At 38.0% G+C, this 13,993-nt stretch overlaps 1 protein-coding gene across 1 annotated transcript in view; it reads right to left on the bottom strand.

The window, feature by feature from the left end:
* Nucleotides 1–13,993, bottom strand: part of UNKL (unkempt family zinc finger-like) — a 61,605-nt gene that overhangs the window by 33,099 nt on the left and 14,513 nt on the right. Inside the window, exons 7-8 of the mRNA XM_009320516.1 lie at nucleotides 10,204–10,288; nucleotides 4,634–4,788 (exon numbers count right to left, since the gene is read on the bottom strand). Of these exons, the coding sequence (XP_009318791.1) occupies nucleotides 4,634–4,788; nucleotides 10,204–10,288 (240 nt within the window). The remainder of the gene's footprint in view (nucleotides 1–4,633; nucleotides 4,789–10,203; nucleotides 10,289–13,993) is intronic.

The following is a 13,993-nucleotide window of genomic DNA, read 5'->3' as shown; positions in this document are numbered from 1 at the left end:
GGAGTAGAGGGGGAGAATCACCTCCCTCGACCTGCTGGCCATGCTTCTTTGGATGCAGCCCAGGATACAGTTGGCTTTCTGGGCTGCAAGCGCACATTGCCAGGTCACGTTGAGCTCCTCATCAACCAACACCCCAAAGTCCTTCTCCTCAGGGCTGCTCTCAATCCATTCTTCGCCCAGCCTGTATTTGTGCTTGGGATTGCCCCAACCCATGTGCAGGACCTTGCACTTGGCCTTGTTGAACTTCATGAGGTTCGCACGGGCCCAGCTCTCAAGCCTGTCAAGGACCCTCTGGATGGCACCCCTTCCCTCCAGTGTGTTGACCGCACCACACAGCTTGGTGTTATCGGCAAACTTGCTGAGGGTGCACTCAATCCCACTGTCCATGTTGCCAACAAAGATGTTAAACAGCACCGGTCCCAATACTGACCCTGAGGAATGCCACTCGTCACTGGTCTCCACTTGGACATTGAGCCGTTGACCTCAACTCTTTGAGTGCGACCATCCAGCCAATTCCTTATCCACTGAGTGGTCCATCTGTCAAATCCATGTCTCTCCAATTTAGAGACAAGGATGTCGTGCAGGACAGTGTCAAATGCTTTGCACAAGTCCAGGTAGATGATATCAGTTGCTCCTCCCTTATCCACCAATGCTGTAACCCTGTCGTAGAAGGCCACCAAATTTGTCAGGCACAATTTGCCCTTAGTGAAGCCATGTTGGCAATCACCTCCTTATTTTCCACGTGCCTTAGCGTAGTTTCCAGGAGGATCTGCTCCACGATCTTGTCGGGCACAGAGGTGAGACTGACTGGCCTGTAGTTCCCCGTGTCTTCCTTTTTACAGACAAATTTCATCATACAGCTAGGCTTTTGCTCTGTATCATCACCTAACTTAGGTACACTGCAGTTAGGTACCAGTAACGAAGAGACCTGATGTACGGAGAAGATCAGCAGTATAATCCTAACACGTGAGCTGAGCATGTTTTAAGGAGAGGTGATAAGATTCTTGACATTTTTTGGTTGAAAAGCTGCTCAAAAGAATATGCATCTCGTATTGATATAATAACACCGGAAAGCTAATCAACCAGCTAGAGAAAGCATATAAAGCAGCAACTATGACTATGGTTGCACGCACCGAGACAGCCTAGTTAATCCAACTCTCATGGCACTACGAGAAAAACAGACGTAGGAGAAGACCATTTGGGTATGTTAAATTGCAGTAAATTTGCAGGACATAAATGAGAACAGTTCAAATGAAGGGATGAAATTCAGGTGAGACAGAAGCTTATGGCTGAGAATGATGCAAATGTATGGAATGCAGAGGACTGCATGCCGGAGAGATTATTTTGGCAAAGGTGACTGAGGAAAGGGGTAGATAGCAAAAGTGACTGAGGAAAAGGGGTGCATAGCATAGTGGATGATGAAACATTACATAGCTGAAGATTCATGGAAGGACATGCAAGGAGTAATGGAAAACATAAGTAAACATGAAGAAGTGGTAACCAACTTCATTAACCAAGCAGGGCACCAAAGTTTAAACGGTGCAAGCAATGTATCTGAAACATGGATCAAGCTATTTCAAGACTTATATGCACAGAAATATTCAAGAAACCTAGTCTACTATCATTTCCCATAACCGAGGAGTTCAGACACATGAATTTTACCAGCGCAACAGAAGAAACGATAAGGAAGAGCCTCTTAAAGTTAAATAAAGGAGTGAAAGAAAAGAAATTTATGTCATAAAAAGAGGAGCAGTAGGAGAATGAGTAAAAAGGAGTGTTCCTCTGGCAATTAGATGACACTGAACAGAGCACAAAAGAGTAGTAATGGTTAAGAACAAGCAGTAAGAGCTGAAAGTAAAAGTTGCTGGTGTAAATGCAGCTCCTAAAGAAGACGCGTAGGACTGGGAAAAGGATGAGTGCATTTGTTGCTACAATGCGTACAAAGACTCCAAATCTTACTTAAGGCACTTCACAGCTCTGATGCAATATGAGAAAAAATGGGTATGCCAAGAAAGCCAATCTAGGACTTGCTAGAGCAACACAACAAAAAGAAAGATAAGAGGTGATGGCAAGTGTGAAGAAACAAGTAGTCCTAATAGAAATGAAAAATTACAATCAAGGGAAATACTGTACCACGTTGGGTAAACTGCATTGTGGAGGTTAAGTGCATTTAGATGATACAACTGGTGGAGTAAAAAGCAAAGAGAACTGCAAAGACAGATTGGAGAAAAACAGTACTATCAAAGATCAGGTGAAGGGACTGACAAAAGCGTAATGTTAGATGTTTCAAACCAGAAGGCAGAACATGGACGTAAAGAAACATAGATGTAGAAGCTCTCCACGGAAACTGAACTCACACTTACCAAAAAAGGCTGAAGAATAGATTATTTCCTGACTGAAATGTTAAGGAAAGATACAGCAGAGGAATGACTGATGACAGTCCAAGTGACAAGGCAACTTAGATGAAGACATAAGAATACAGTATAGGTGAGATAAGAAGGTATATATTTAAAACAGTTATACAGCCTCCCTCACTATCAACCGGGATCATACAGAATCTTAATGGACTCATTCTTCCAATAACATTTATAGATAGGGCAATAGTATTACCATATTCTAGAAATGGGGACCTAAGCGATTTGCTCACAGTCAAAGAGGAATTTTATGATCGAGCAGAGAACTGAGTTTAAGTCTCTGAAGTACTCCATCATCCTTTTCCTCTAGAAGAAAATAAAACAGTACGATACTCTCCCAGCGTACTATAACAGGATATGTGAAAGAAGTTTTGGAAGATTAATAGAGAGATTTTGTTTTGAAGACACAAAGGAAGAGAGGCATAGAAAGTCTAATTTCATCATGATAAAAACCACTAAAATTATGTTTACTCAGGGCCAGTGTTTGACAGTGATGAGAATGAAGATGAAGGAAGGGACAGAAAGACAGACAGCTTATTGCAACAGAGAGAAAAATGCAAACCACGAATGTAAATAAATTGCTGGGATACGGAAAATGGGGAGAGGGAGGAAAACAGACTGACTACTTAAATACTAAAATTAAGCAGTTTACAGCAGATGGAGAAGGTGAAAGCAAGCAAGCAACAAAACTCAAGAATTAAACATGGAAAAACAGAAGACCAACCTGCTAATGAAAAATCAGGAATTGAATATTCAGAAAAACAAATAACGGAAGTGTATCAAACAATGCTGCAGGTAAGTAGTCAAGTGAAAGAAAGACAGAACATTTTGCCAGACAACAGAAAAAAGGTGGCCACTTGCAATAAAACTTCAAGCAGAAAGTACAGGGAAGGGAGGAGGGTCAACTTTTCCATTTTCACACTTGAACAGTAGTACAGACAGAGACTCACTGAACATGGAATGGAAAACGTACACAATGTTCATTAGACTCCTAATGACTAACAGAAAAATGCATGCATATGGAAGAAGATTCCCCATAGCTGGAAGGCATATTAGAATACTTAGTGTTTTCAGCTGTACCTAAATCATTCATGAAAAGCTAAGAAGCTTCTGGGAGAAAAGATGCTTTTATGGTCTCTCCTGAAAGCTTCAGAACCTTAGCAACAACAAGATTAGCTTCCTAAATAAAAAGGCAGACGCTCTCACAGAACCTTTCATATACAGAAGCAGACTTCTGCACTAGGAACCTAAGATAAAATGTAGGCATACTGGTATCTTTATTCTCAATCTACAGGACAGCAATATGAAGCTATATGAAAGAAACCCCAGGAGTTTTAACAATTGCACTATTTATTGGCAATTCCTTTTAAACATAATTTAAAATATGTCCTTTTATCTAGTTTCTAACCAAACAGTACAGATCAACAGTGCTGGAAAGATAGAAGTGAAAATTCTGGGAATAAATGTGTATGTACTTATGACTCTGCACTGCAAATGAGGTAAGAAAAATGCAAGTCAGGAGAGAACAAGAGAGATGTCACTATCTTTAGATATTGTTTTGCAACAAACATAAAACCTAACAAAAGGATCTATTCCAACTGATATTAAAAGGAAGATAATAAAAGTTCCGCAATATATTTTCCTCCTTCCTCTCCCCCATCCTTAACTGATAAAATTTGCTAATATAAGCTACATTTATCACCTTTGTAATCAAACACCTCTCTACTACCAAACACACTGCATGTACTGCACCACTGTAAGAAGCTTTAAGTATAAAGCATGTTCAGGAAGGACATAAATTCATTCCTAATGTTAACAAATTAGGGCAGAGAAGAGGGCTGGGATCAGGCAAGGTCTTCCATGAATGAAACCTTTCCTATAGAAAAAAGAGACATATGTAAATTAAGCTGTCCTGTAGTTGTGTATTTGATTAACAATGATGTTCCTCACTGTAGCATTCAAAATATTGCATCTAAAGACAAAAAACAAGAACAGAAAACACAAATAATACATAGTTAAATCTGGTGCCAAGGGCAGACATTCCGTTTAGGCTTACAGTACCAGTTAAATATTACTGCCTGACATTTACTATAGCTGTGGTTTTTTTCTTTTGCTGAAGTATAAAGAAATAAAAAACAGACGTTTAAGAAGTAAAATAAACATTGTATATTGGCACAGTGATTATTATTAGTAACTTTTCCAGAATTATTTACACTTACATTTCCAGACTGCCCACTGCTATTTGTAATGCTGTTTGTGGAGTTAAGACTGCTGCTCCATTCATTTGCAATTCCTATGCTGTCTGTTGAAAACAGGTGAGCGCCTGGCTTTGATTGACAACCAGTTTGCAGTATGACTACATTCATGGTGTCCTCTGTTGAAGGAATCCCCAACAAATTACACACAGATTTGATACTTAGCTGTGTGAATTTAACAATTACATACCTAGTACCAAACACAGCACCTGTCACATGGAAACATCAATCACACACAAGAAATCTCTCTCTTTTTCTTTAAATATAAGCATAAAGGCAAGGTAAGAATAATATAATTCACTGTTATGTATTTGTGGCTACTAACAAATCTGATACTCTTATTTACTTGATCCATCAAAAATTGGTGGGAGGTAGATCAAAATTCATATATTTAAAGTATTCTAGATTTTGCTTTATTTTCCAGAATCTCTGTCACACAAGGGTTTAAAGACAACATTTTTAGAACTCCTGACTGGAAAGGTAACAATGGCATTATAATTATAGGGTTCTTTGTTTTCTTTTTCCAGTCTAGAACCAACTGACTTGGATCATAAAACAATTTGAAGAGAATACGGGACTTGTACTATTTAACTTAAAAAGGAACAATAAACTTTGAGAAAGTTTATTATTAACTTATATGTAAATTGTGACCAATGACTTGTTAATTTTCACACCAGAAAATTCAACTCAAGGTGACTGAACAATTACTTTGCAATTCCCCAAAGGCTACTTTGTTAAACTGTTAAACATCTTAGATATTTGATTCTTTAAATGTGCAATATATTAAGGAGATTTAGACTTCTAGTTTTACAAGCAAATGATGAATTAACAAAAAATGTTTACTTTAGTAAGCAATTACAGTTAATAACATTCCTCACCTCATAATCCACGCACACAAGACATCAAAGTAAGGAAGTCAGGACTGAAAACAAAATCTCTTAATAAATTCTACACGTACGGCAAGATTTTTTTCATCTCTAGCCACTACTGCATTTCTGAAGGAGCAATGATAAACTACAGTTAAAAATCAAATTTAAACATTTCTCTCTACTAGAAACAGTAAGTAGCTCTGATAGAGTGTATGAAAGTACAAGCCATAGTAGGAGACAGAATGAGCATGAGATGCGTAGACACCTCTCTTCAGTGGAGATAGCATAGCTGAGGATTGTTTCTAATGATGTGGGTTTTTTCCATCTAGCATTTGATTTATCACAACTCCGCGGCCTTCTTACTATACGGTCCAATGCTTTACCAAATATTTCCACTATTGTATAAATTACAAAAATAGGGACGTGGCTCACGAGAGAAAGGAAGAAGCTCCCAGTAGTACCACTATGCACACAAGTCCAGTCCAGCCACACCCAAACAAAAAGAAAAGGAAAAAAAACCCATAAGGATTGCAAAGATGGTGTCACTAGAACAGAATCTGCTGTTCCTTCTACAGAATGAGAGTGCAAAGAACAGCTGGGAAGACAGAAACAGATGCACTGACTTTTTGTAATTGACTCTCACTTTCACTACCTATCATCTCATTGTATAGCTGCTTGCCCAGAGCAAGTCCAGTCAGCCATCTTATGTCCAGTCAACCCTCACACTGTCCTAGGAAGAGCAATACCTGATTCATGCTCTCAAATCTTCATTAGCTTTTTTCCCCCGACACAACCACATACTCCTCCAATATTCTATAAATGAGTGTTAACCCTAAAAGGGTTTGGAAAGACTGCTTTCCAAACATTTCAAAGAGAAATAATCTCTGCTTTCTCTTTCCAAGGTATTTAGGGAGAATAGCATGATTAGTTTTTGCTATTCTGCTTATTGATAGTAAGTCAAACAGACACATTAAATTCAGAATGTGTGCTTCCACATCATTCTAATTTCTTCCAAGAGTGAACATCACAGTTTGTGGCCAGCTGCACAAAAGTTACAAATTCTACACTGTAAGGCTCCCCAAGTCTAACCATATTTTCTCAAAGACCTATAGCTGTTGTAGGAGGTTGCAACTGACAGAAAAGCAACGGTCTCATGTGGTGGCCTATCTCATGGCGATCACTGAAGCTCCTGGAGGTTAGGATAGAGCCCTCAAAAAGAACTTCAACTATCTAATGCCAGTGCAGTGGTGCTTCAGGGATTATGTATCAGTAGTCTAGGATGCTATGTAGAAATAGGGTTGTACTCTATAAGATACAACTTTTTCAGCTATCTAGCCTCCTTAGAATTTGCACTAACAAGGCTTGGGTATTATGAATATAAGAGTTACCATGGTCAGGCTAGGTCTGGCCTGGGGAATCCCATCTTTCATGAAGTCAGAAGCAAGTTTTTTCATTATTGCAATCTTGGCACCAATAGAAGAGAACAGTCTTGGACGAACAATCCGAAGGCAAATGCCTTCAGTAACAGAAGCTGTTATACAGGAGATGTGTTCTTTGAAGTGTTTCCAAATTCTTGCCAGCAGAATTTCAGTCTGCCCATGTTTCTGTTTCAAAAAAAAAATCTATTTTTTGTTAAGGTGCCAGTTGTAGTCAGGCAGTGAGTGGACAAATGACTGCCACAGAGAGGTGTTCATTATTTTAAGAGAGTCCGTTACTGAAGTGTCCCAACATACCCTAGCTACTCTCTGTTTTGCAAAGGGTGTCAGGGAGATATGTCAGATCCCACTACTTCTCTATTTTTCAGGATCAGGTGCCCTCCCTCCTGTCATCAGAAAGTGTCTTTGGGACTACACTGGACCTAGGGCTTTAGCCAGTGGGGGGAAAACAACAATGAGTGACATTTGTAAGACAGTACTACCGGGGGCCAGGGCCTCAAGCAGTCTTGGAGGAAGAGTAATACTCCCCATGATCTTCACAAAGGAGGGAGAAAAGGGAAAAAAATGGTCAGCTGGTTCTGAGCAAGTCATTGAGGGAAGACCAGGAATGCTATTATAGAGAATGTATGCTTCCACAAATTATTTCACACAGAATAATAAAAATTGCTGAAATACATGTATGAATGGTGGGAAAACTTCCTCTACCCGTTCCACATAGCTAGGGCTTCACTGAAGTTAGGTGAAGAACACCCATAATTTGTGATTCAAAGAGATCCATGAACAAAGAATTTCATGCTTTTCATACTAATGATAAGATCTACAGCTCTGAAACCATTCTCTCCCCCTTCCCTAATATGGAAGGGACAGAAACCATTTTATTCTATGGACATAGGAGGCAGAATGTCAAAGCTGCTGAACTAAGCTTAAAGCTGTTGCCAACAGCAGAAAGGCACTCTTGCTGATAGTAACCAAACATCTAACTTCTGATGGACTGTTCAGACTACCAGAGACAGGGGGTGGGTACTGTTGCAAGATTTCAAGTTCATTTGTTGAGATTTCCTGCTTACACAGTCTTCATTCCAGATGATGCAAGCCAAAGAGTTCCAGAGCATGCTGGTTGAGCCATATAAGTCTCTTCTGATGGACATAAATTTCTGTCTAATGCAACTATGTGGAGAAAATTAAGCTGCTGCTTCTCAATTAGCACTACTAACATGTTCAAAGTCTCAGGAATTCTCTCAGAGTTCTGGAGATTTTTAAAGAGTACAAGAATTCATCCTACAAACTAGAAGAAAGAACGGGGCTGGGGTAGAAGGATTAGTAACAGATTAGAAAGATATCCCTTATGGAGAATAACATCTGCAAATTGTTAAGTTTAGACTTTCCTTCAGCCCTCTTTATCTTTAGCCTGGGCAACGCTTAACTTTTCCTTAGAGATGGAAACCTTGTTTATTGTCAATGAGAGCTTCCTGCTAGAATGATTCCTCTCATAGTAATCAACCATCAACTGGACTGTTAAAGACACTAATGATCAAGACACACAGAAGTAGATCATGATGGGGTCTCAAAAGAACTCCAATCTCCAAGAGCTCTGCTGAGTTTATCCTGTACGCTCTCCATGCTAGAGAGGCAAGAAGGGAGGCAGCATTCAGTATGCTCTAAGGAAGAAAAGAGAGAAAATGTAGTCTTCTCCCACAGGAGTTTTGTAGCATCTCAGTGAATTTGTTTAAATCATACTCTTTTCAGCTGTTTCAGGAAAGAAAAAACATATCAGATAAACAGAACAGTAAACCCAGCACCATAAATTACTTCTGTAACAAAATGTGTATTTTCAGAGTTTCCTAAGTCAAAGAAGTACTTGCCAACACTGGCAAACAGTGAAGGACTTGATTTAGGACATAGCCCTAAAAGCACGAAAGCAAAGGCAGTGAACTACTTCTGATGTGAAGAAACAGTCAATACTAACTTCATTGCCATAATGTTTTGAAGAATTGCTAGGTCTTAGAATAATGGGCTTCTTGAAATAAATACAGGAGGTTATTTATCCTTCCTCTTCTTTGAGTAACAAACCCACGGAAAAGTAAAATTGATCATCCCAGAGAAGTTAAAAGACAAGTTGACCATACCACAGATTCTCAGAAACAAGAGCTGTGGGCAGCAAGAATGACTCTTCACTTAAAGTCTTTTAGGTGAGCAAGTGACACAAGAAATTGTACAGAACATCACATTTGCCTAGATGGGTTAGACAGAGAGAGGAGACTGCCATTACTTATTCATTAGAGAATCATAAGATAAATACTACTGAATTGCAGAAATTTTGAGCTTTCCAAAATTGGTAGGGTCTCTCATCCCACTTTGCAGCTCTGGAAGCAGAAGGCAAAAAGTAAGATAGGAGCAGACCTTTTTTTTTTTTCTTTTTGAAGAATAAATATGAGGTTTTACTGATTACATAATCAAGCAAAAACTACATAATCAAAAAAGAAAAGATTTATCACCTGTAAGAAACCAGTTACATAGAAATGCTTCAAGTTCTGCCTTGCATCACAACTGCAAAGAAGGAATGAACAGTTGTTGCAGCAACTGCACACTTCACATTCTGGAGTGCAGGAAGAATGTAGGGGTAACCTAGGTTGATACTATTATTAAAAAGAATATGATGGTGCATACCCAGAATTAACCTGTATAGATGCGCACCGAAGAACTGAGTGCTCTCTTGGAAAAAAATGGTCCCTCCTCCCTTTTTCTGTATATAACAGTTTGAGTGCAGTGAAGATGTATGTGGGCTATGGAGGAAAGAGGACAGCTGACATAATTTTCTCTGTGTTCTTTCAGTTTAGCTAGGGCCCTAGTTCTGCAAATACTCGCAAGGATGTTTAACTTTTACCTGAGAAGTTTACTATAGGTTTCAATAGGACAGCTAACATTTTAAAAAGTCAAGCGTCTGGGTACAAAGTTGCCAAATCAAGCTCAAAAAGTTACAGGGACAAGCTGCATTTGTAAAGAAAAGCACCTCCTGTTTTACTGCTGATGTAAATGTAATGCAAATACAGCAAGCTCCCATAGCAATGTACGGTATTAGAAAACATGGAATGAATTTCTAAAAACAAGTGACATCAAATGCCACTTATGCATTAAAATTAATGATGTTAAGTCACTTCTGTTTCTGATGCTTAGAAATGATAGTTTGCTTTTATGAACACTGATACAAAATAACAGTTCTCTTACTTACTTTCAACATGTGCAAATGCACAAAATGGACCACGTGGGCAGTAACCTGTTTGCCGCATGTCATTGCACTTTGTAGATTTATATATCTAAACAAAACAGAAGGGTGGTTAACCTAAACATATTTGTTACATAACGACAAAATAGTTAGAAAACTTTTAAAACCTTTAAATGAAAAATTCTGAATATTTACTAACAATATGTATTACACAGTTTTCTCAGAAAACTCAGTTCTTATGATCATTTTAAAAAAATCAAATAGAAGAGCAGAATTTTAAGAAAAGCAAACCTGAGACAAAAGAATCTTAACCCTCTTCTGTATAATAATAAATAGTAAGTAACAATAATATTTTAGAAAAGCAGTGTTTAAACTGCTTTGGTTTTCCATGTTGTACAGAAATAAGTCAAACATTGGGAATAAAATGTTCAAAGTCATTCACAGCACTTTTAAGAAATCTTGCAGGAGAAATGATGTATGTAGTAAAGTAGCTTACACAGCTGAAAAAAAAACCCCAATATGTTTTCCAATATGTTTTTTTCAATACAGTTCCTTCATTAGGACACTGCTAATATTCAAATCATCTAACATTCAAATGTCTTTCTCCAGACTGACTGGGGTGTGTGAGAACTGAAGTAATACTGACTGTTCATGACGGTAATGATTATCTAAGTTGCTAGTAAGACCCAGATTCAGTTTATTGCTCTACCAGATCTTGATGATCTTTGGATCTCACACAGCTGGAAGGAGGGGCTGACATACTATCATATTAGAACAATACTAAGAACCTATTTAAAAGCACGTAGATTCTTTAGAAAATTAATTCCAGTGATTTGCAAGTCTGTGGCAAATAGCAGAGGGATCTTTTTTTGTTCCCCAAACCTTGGTACTGTGGTCTTTGGCTTTCAGTGTCAGTTGAGTGATTCATGGCTTGATAAGTAATAATTCTTAGTTCACAATGCCACTTCTTCGGCACTTTTGCATATGCTGTGTAAAAAAATGTTTACCTTGGACTCCCTCCTTAGAGCAAACATGAAAAATGAACCTATGTATTAAAAAAAATCAACAACTAGTTCTGTAAGCTCTTTATTTTAGAGCTATTTTAAGCATCTTAGATAAATTTCCCTCTCATAAGTGATTTTGAATTGAGGCTGAAAATTTAGTTGCTATATTCACTACTAGTTCATGCATTACCCAAAGATCACCCAAGAAACTATAGTAAAATGCTAAATCACAAAATGATTACCAATGCTTATCACTCTACAAACAATTTACTTTTCCTTGAACAATGAAAAAGCAACAAAACATCCATGCTGTAGACAAGTATTCACCCAAATGACACACTTAAACAAAACAGCGGGACTGATCTTTCCACCAATTTCACTAGGAGCTATCACAGACATTGCAAAAAACAAAGGAGTCATTTGTGGATACCACACCCAAACTAGGAAATTAAGCTGGGCCCATCTCCTTTCTTTCCTTTTCTCTATTGGTTAAATAAAAAACCCCAATGCTGTACATGATGCTAATGATGCAGAAGATGAGAAGAGCTAATTTCCAAATGGTTTCAACAAAAGATGTAATTGGAAGTCTTAGTTTGAGGTCCTAGCCAAAAAATAGCCTTCCAGATCCTATGAGCTCCCCAGATGGTGTGGAATGCCTTCTGGTAAATGCTACAGATGTAAGAAGTGATAATACAGATAATATCAAAATACTATTGGGGCAGAGCTCGCACCTCAAAGACTGATTCTGGAGATGGCCACATCATCTGTACATACCAATATTACAAGAAAGACAGCAAACTCAAAGAACTAAATCATTACAGAAGACTAACTTCCCAGCTATAGACAAGAACATGGCTGCTATCTATTAACAGTAGAATCAAGCTATTCCTGAATGTGATAACCAAAAGATTTCTTCAAAAAATAGTCACTGAGCCAAAAGGCAATGGAAATATTCTTTATTTGAATTTGGTACAGAACCACTACATGAAAACATCCAATAAGAGAAGATAATGTTGGATAAAGTGAGTATTAATTCAACTTAAAGGACATAAAAAAGTAAGGCTGAACTAATGTTACTGACATCAAATAAGTAGACTGAAGAATGAAAGCAACTGATTACCACCTTTAAACAGACTGAATTTCATTAGGAACCGAATAAAATGAGTGCTTTGAATCCTCAAGTCAGAGGTAGAAAAGCTGTATAGAATTTCCATTCTAACCACGCAACTGGATGAAAGTCAGAGCTGGAGCAAAGGAGGAAAAGGATCACAGGGTATGATGTTGAATGAAAACTACTCTTTCAGTGCAGGCACATTGCTAGTTTCTGTGAAATTAAATACTAGACCTAAAATTAAGTGAGGTGATAACACTGTCCCCACCAAACTGCCTTGATTATCGGTAGGAATTGTGTTCAACACTACAACAAAGGCAGCACAGCTAATGGAAACAAGCAGACAAAGACTGAGGTAACTACAGCTGATGTGGAAGCAAATCACCGTCAGTTCAGGAACAGGAAATTAATTAAGTAATTTTTACATCAGAATTTTTAAAAAACTGGCAAATAAGACAGATGCAGTTAGCAAGTACTTTAAATAAAGCCATCACGTCAGAAGTAGCACATATAACTGAGGTATATTAAGTATAGCTCACATACATTTAAGAAGAGCAAAAATAGCCACTGTATGTCCACTAATTATTCTGTCTGTCACCGTTTAGATTAAAGACAGAAAGAAATGGGATAAAATTAAAAGTACATTTGGCAAAGGCACGTCATGGTAGACTCACCATGTAACTTTGATAAATCAAAGGTCCTTCTCTAAAAATGGAAATGTGGTCATTCTAGTAAGGACTTCAATAAAGGATGTGGTAAGATTCATTAATTAAGATAATGAAGAACATGACTCTTACCAATGTTACAGTTACCAATGTTAAATTGACTAATAGAGAGATGACAATGGATGGTATGAAAGAGGAAGGCAGCAGACAAAATTAGTAGCAGAACTCAAGGCTCAGCCTTGTGACTTATTTTAGCACTTTCATGCATAACTTTGTCATAAATAGAAGTATGGTAGCAATACTAAGCAGGAAGACACCTTTACTACAGAAAAGGGCTGGACTATGATGCAGAAGGAATTAGATGATCTGAAATAAATCTGGACTGTAAAATCTCTAGTAATCAGGACAGTGAAATTCTGGAGCAGCATCTCAAGAGTAGAGATAGCTGACACCTATTTAGTATAAAGATGTAGCTGGTCAACTTATGATAGGGAACATATACGAAGCTTGCAACAATCCTGGAGGCAGTACTCTAAGAATTCCTTTCCCAGTGAGGTCTTGAGATGCCTTCAATAATCTTCATAATTGGAAAAGAAATTAGCAATTGCTTGAATGGTCTTTGCTTATACCTTACTAAGTATTGAACTATCTAATGCAAGAAATTACATCCTGCTGTGAGTTCTTCATGTCCATTCAAAGGTCCCAAAATAAAAACAGATACCCAATGTTATACAGGCAGCTTCTAGCATAACATGTCTTTTCAATATCATGTTTGTTTCCATTAACTGGCACAATTAATATTTTCATAGTGTCACATAAGAATTAAATCTCAGCAGATTGCACGGCACTGCTCTCTTCCCTGGCATTTCACTGTTATGCTCAAGCATCCAACAAAGTTACAATGACTTTGCCTACAGAGGAATCTAAAATCACCTTGTTTTTCTGAAGTGTCTTACTTCAGCCACTAGGAAAGTTTTCTGCTCCTTCTACCTCCTCCTGACCTATTCAGTTTCTCT

Source organism: Pygoscelis adeliae, unplaced genomic scaffold (assembly GCF_000699105.1).
Source record: "Pygoscelis adeliae isolate BGI_AS28 unplaced genomic scaffold, ASM69910v1 Scaffold173, whole genome shotgun sequence".
NCBI lineage: Eukaryota > Metazoa > Chordata > Aves > Sphenisciformes > Spheniscidae > Pygoscelis > Pygoscelis adeliae.
The sequence above is the reverse complement of the archived record's forward strand: the minus strand, read 5'-3'. Positions and strand labels throughout refer to the sequence as shown.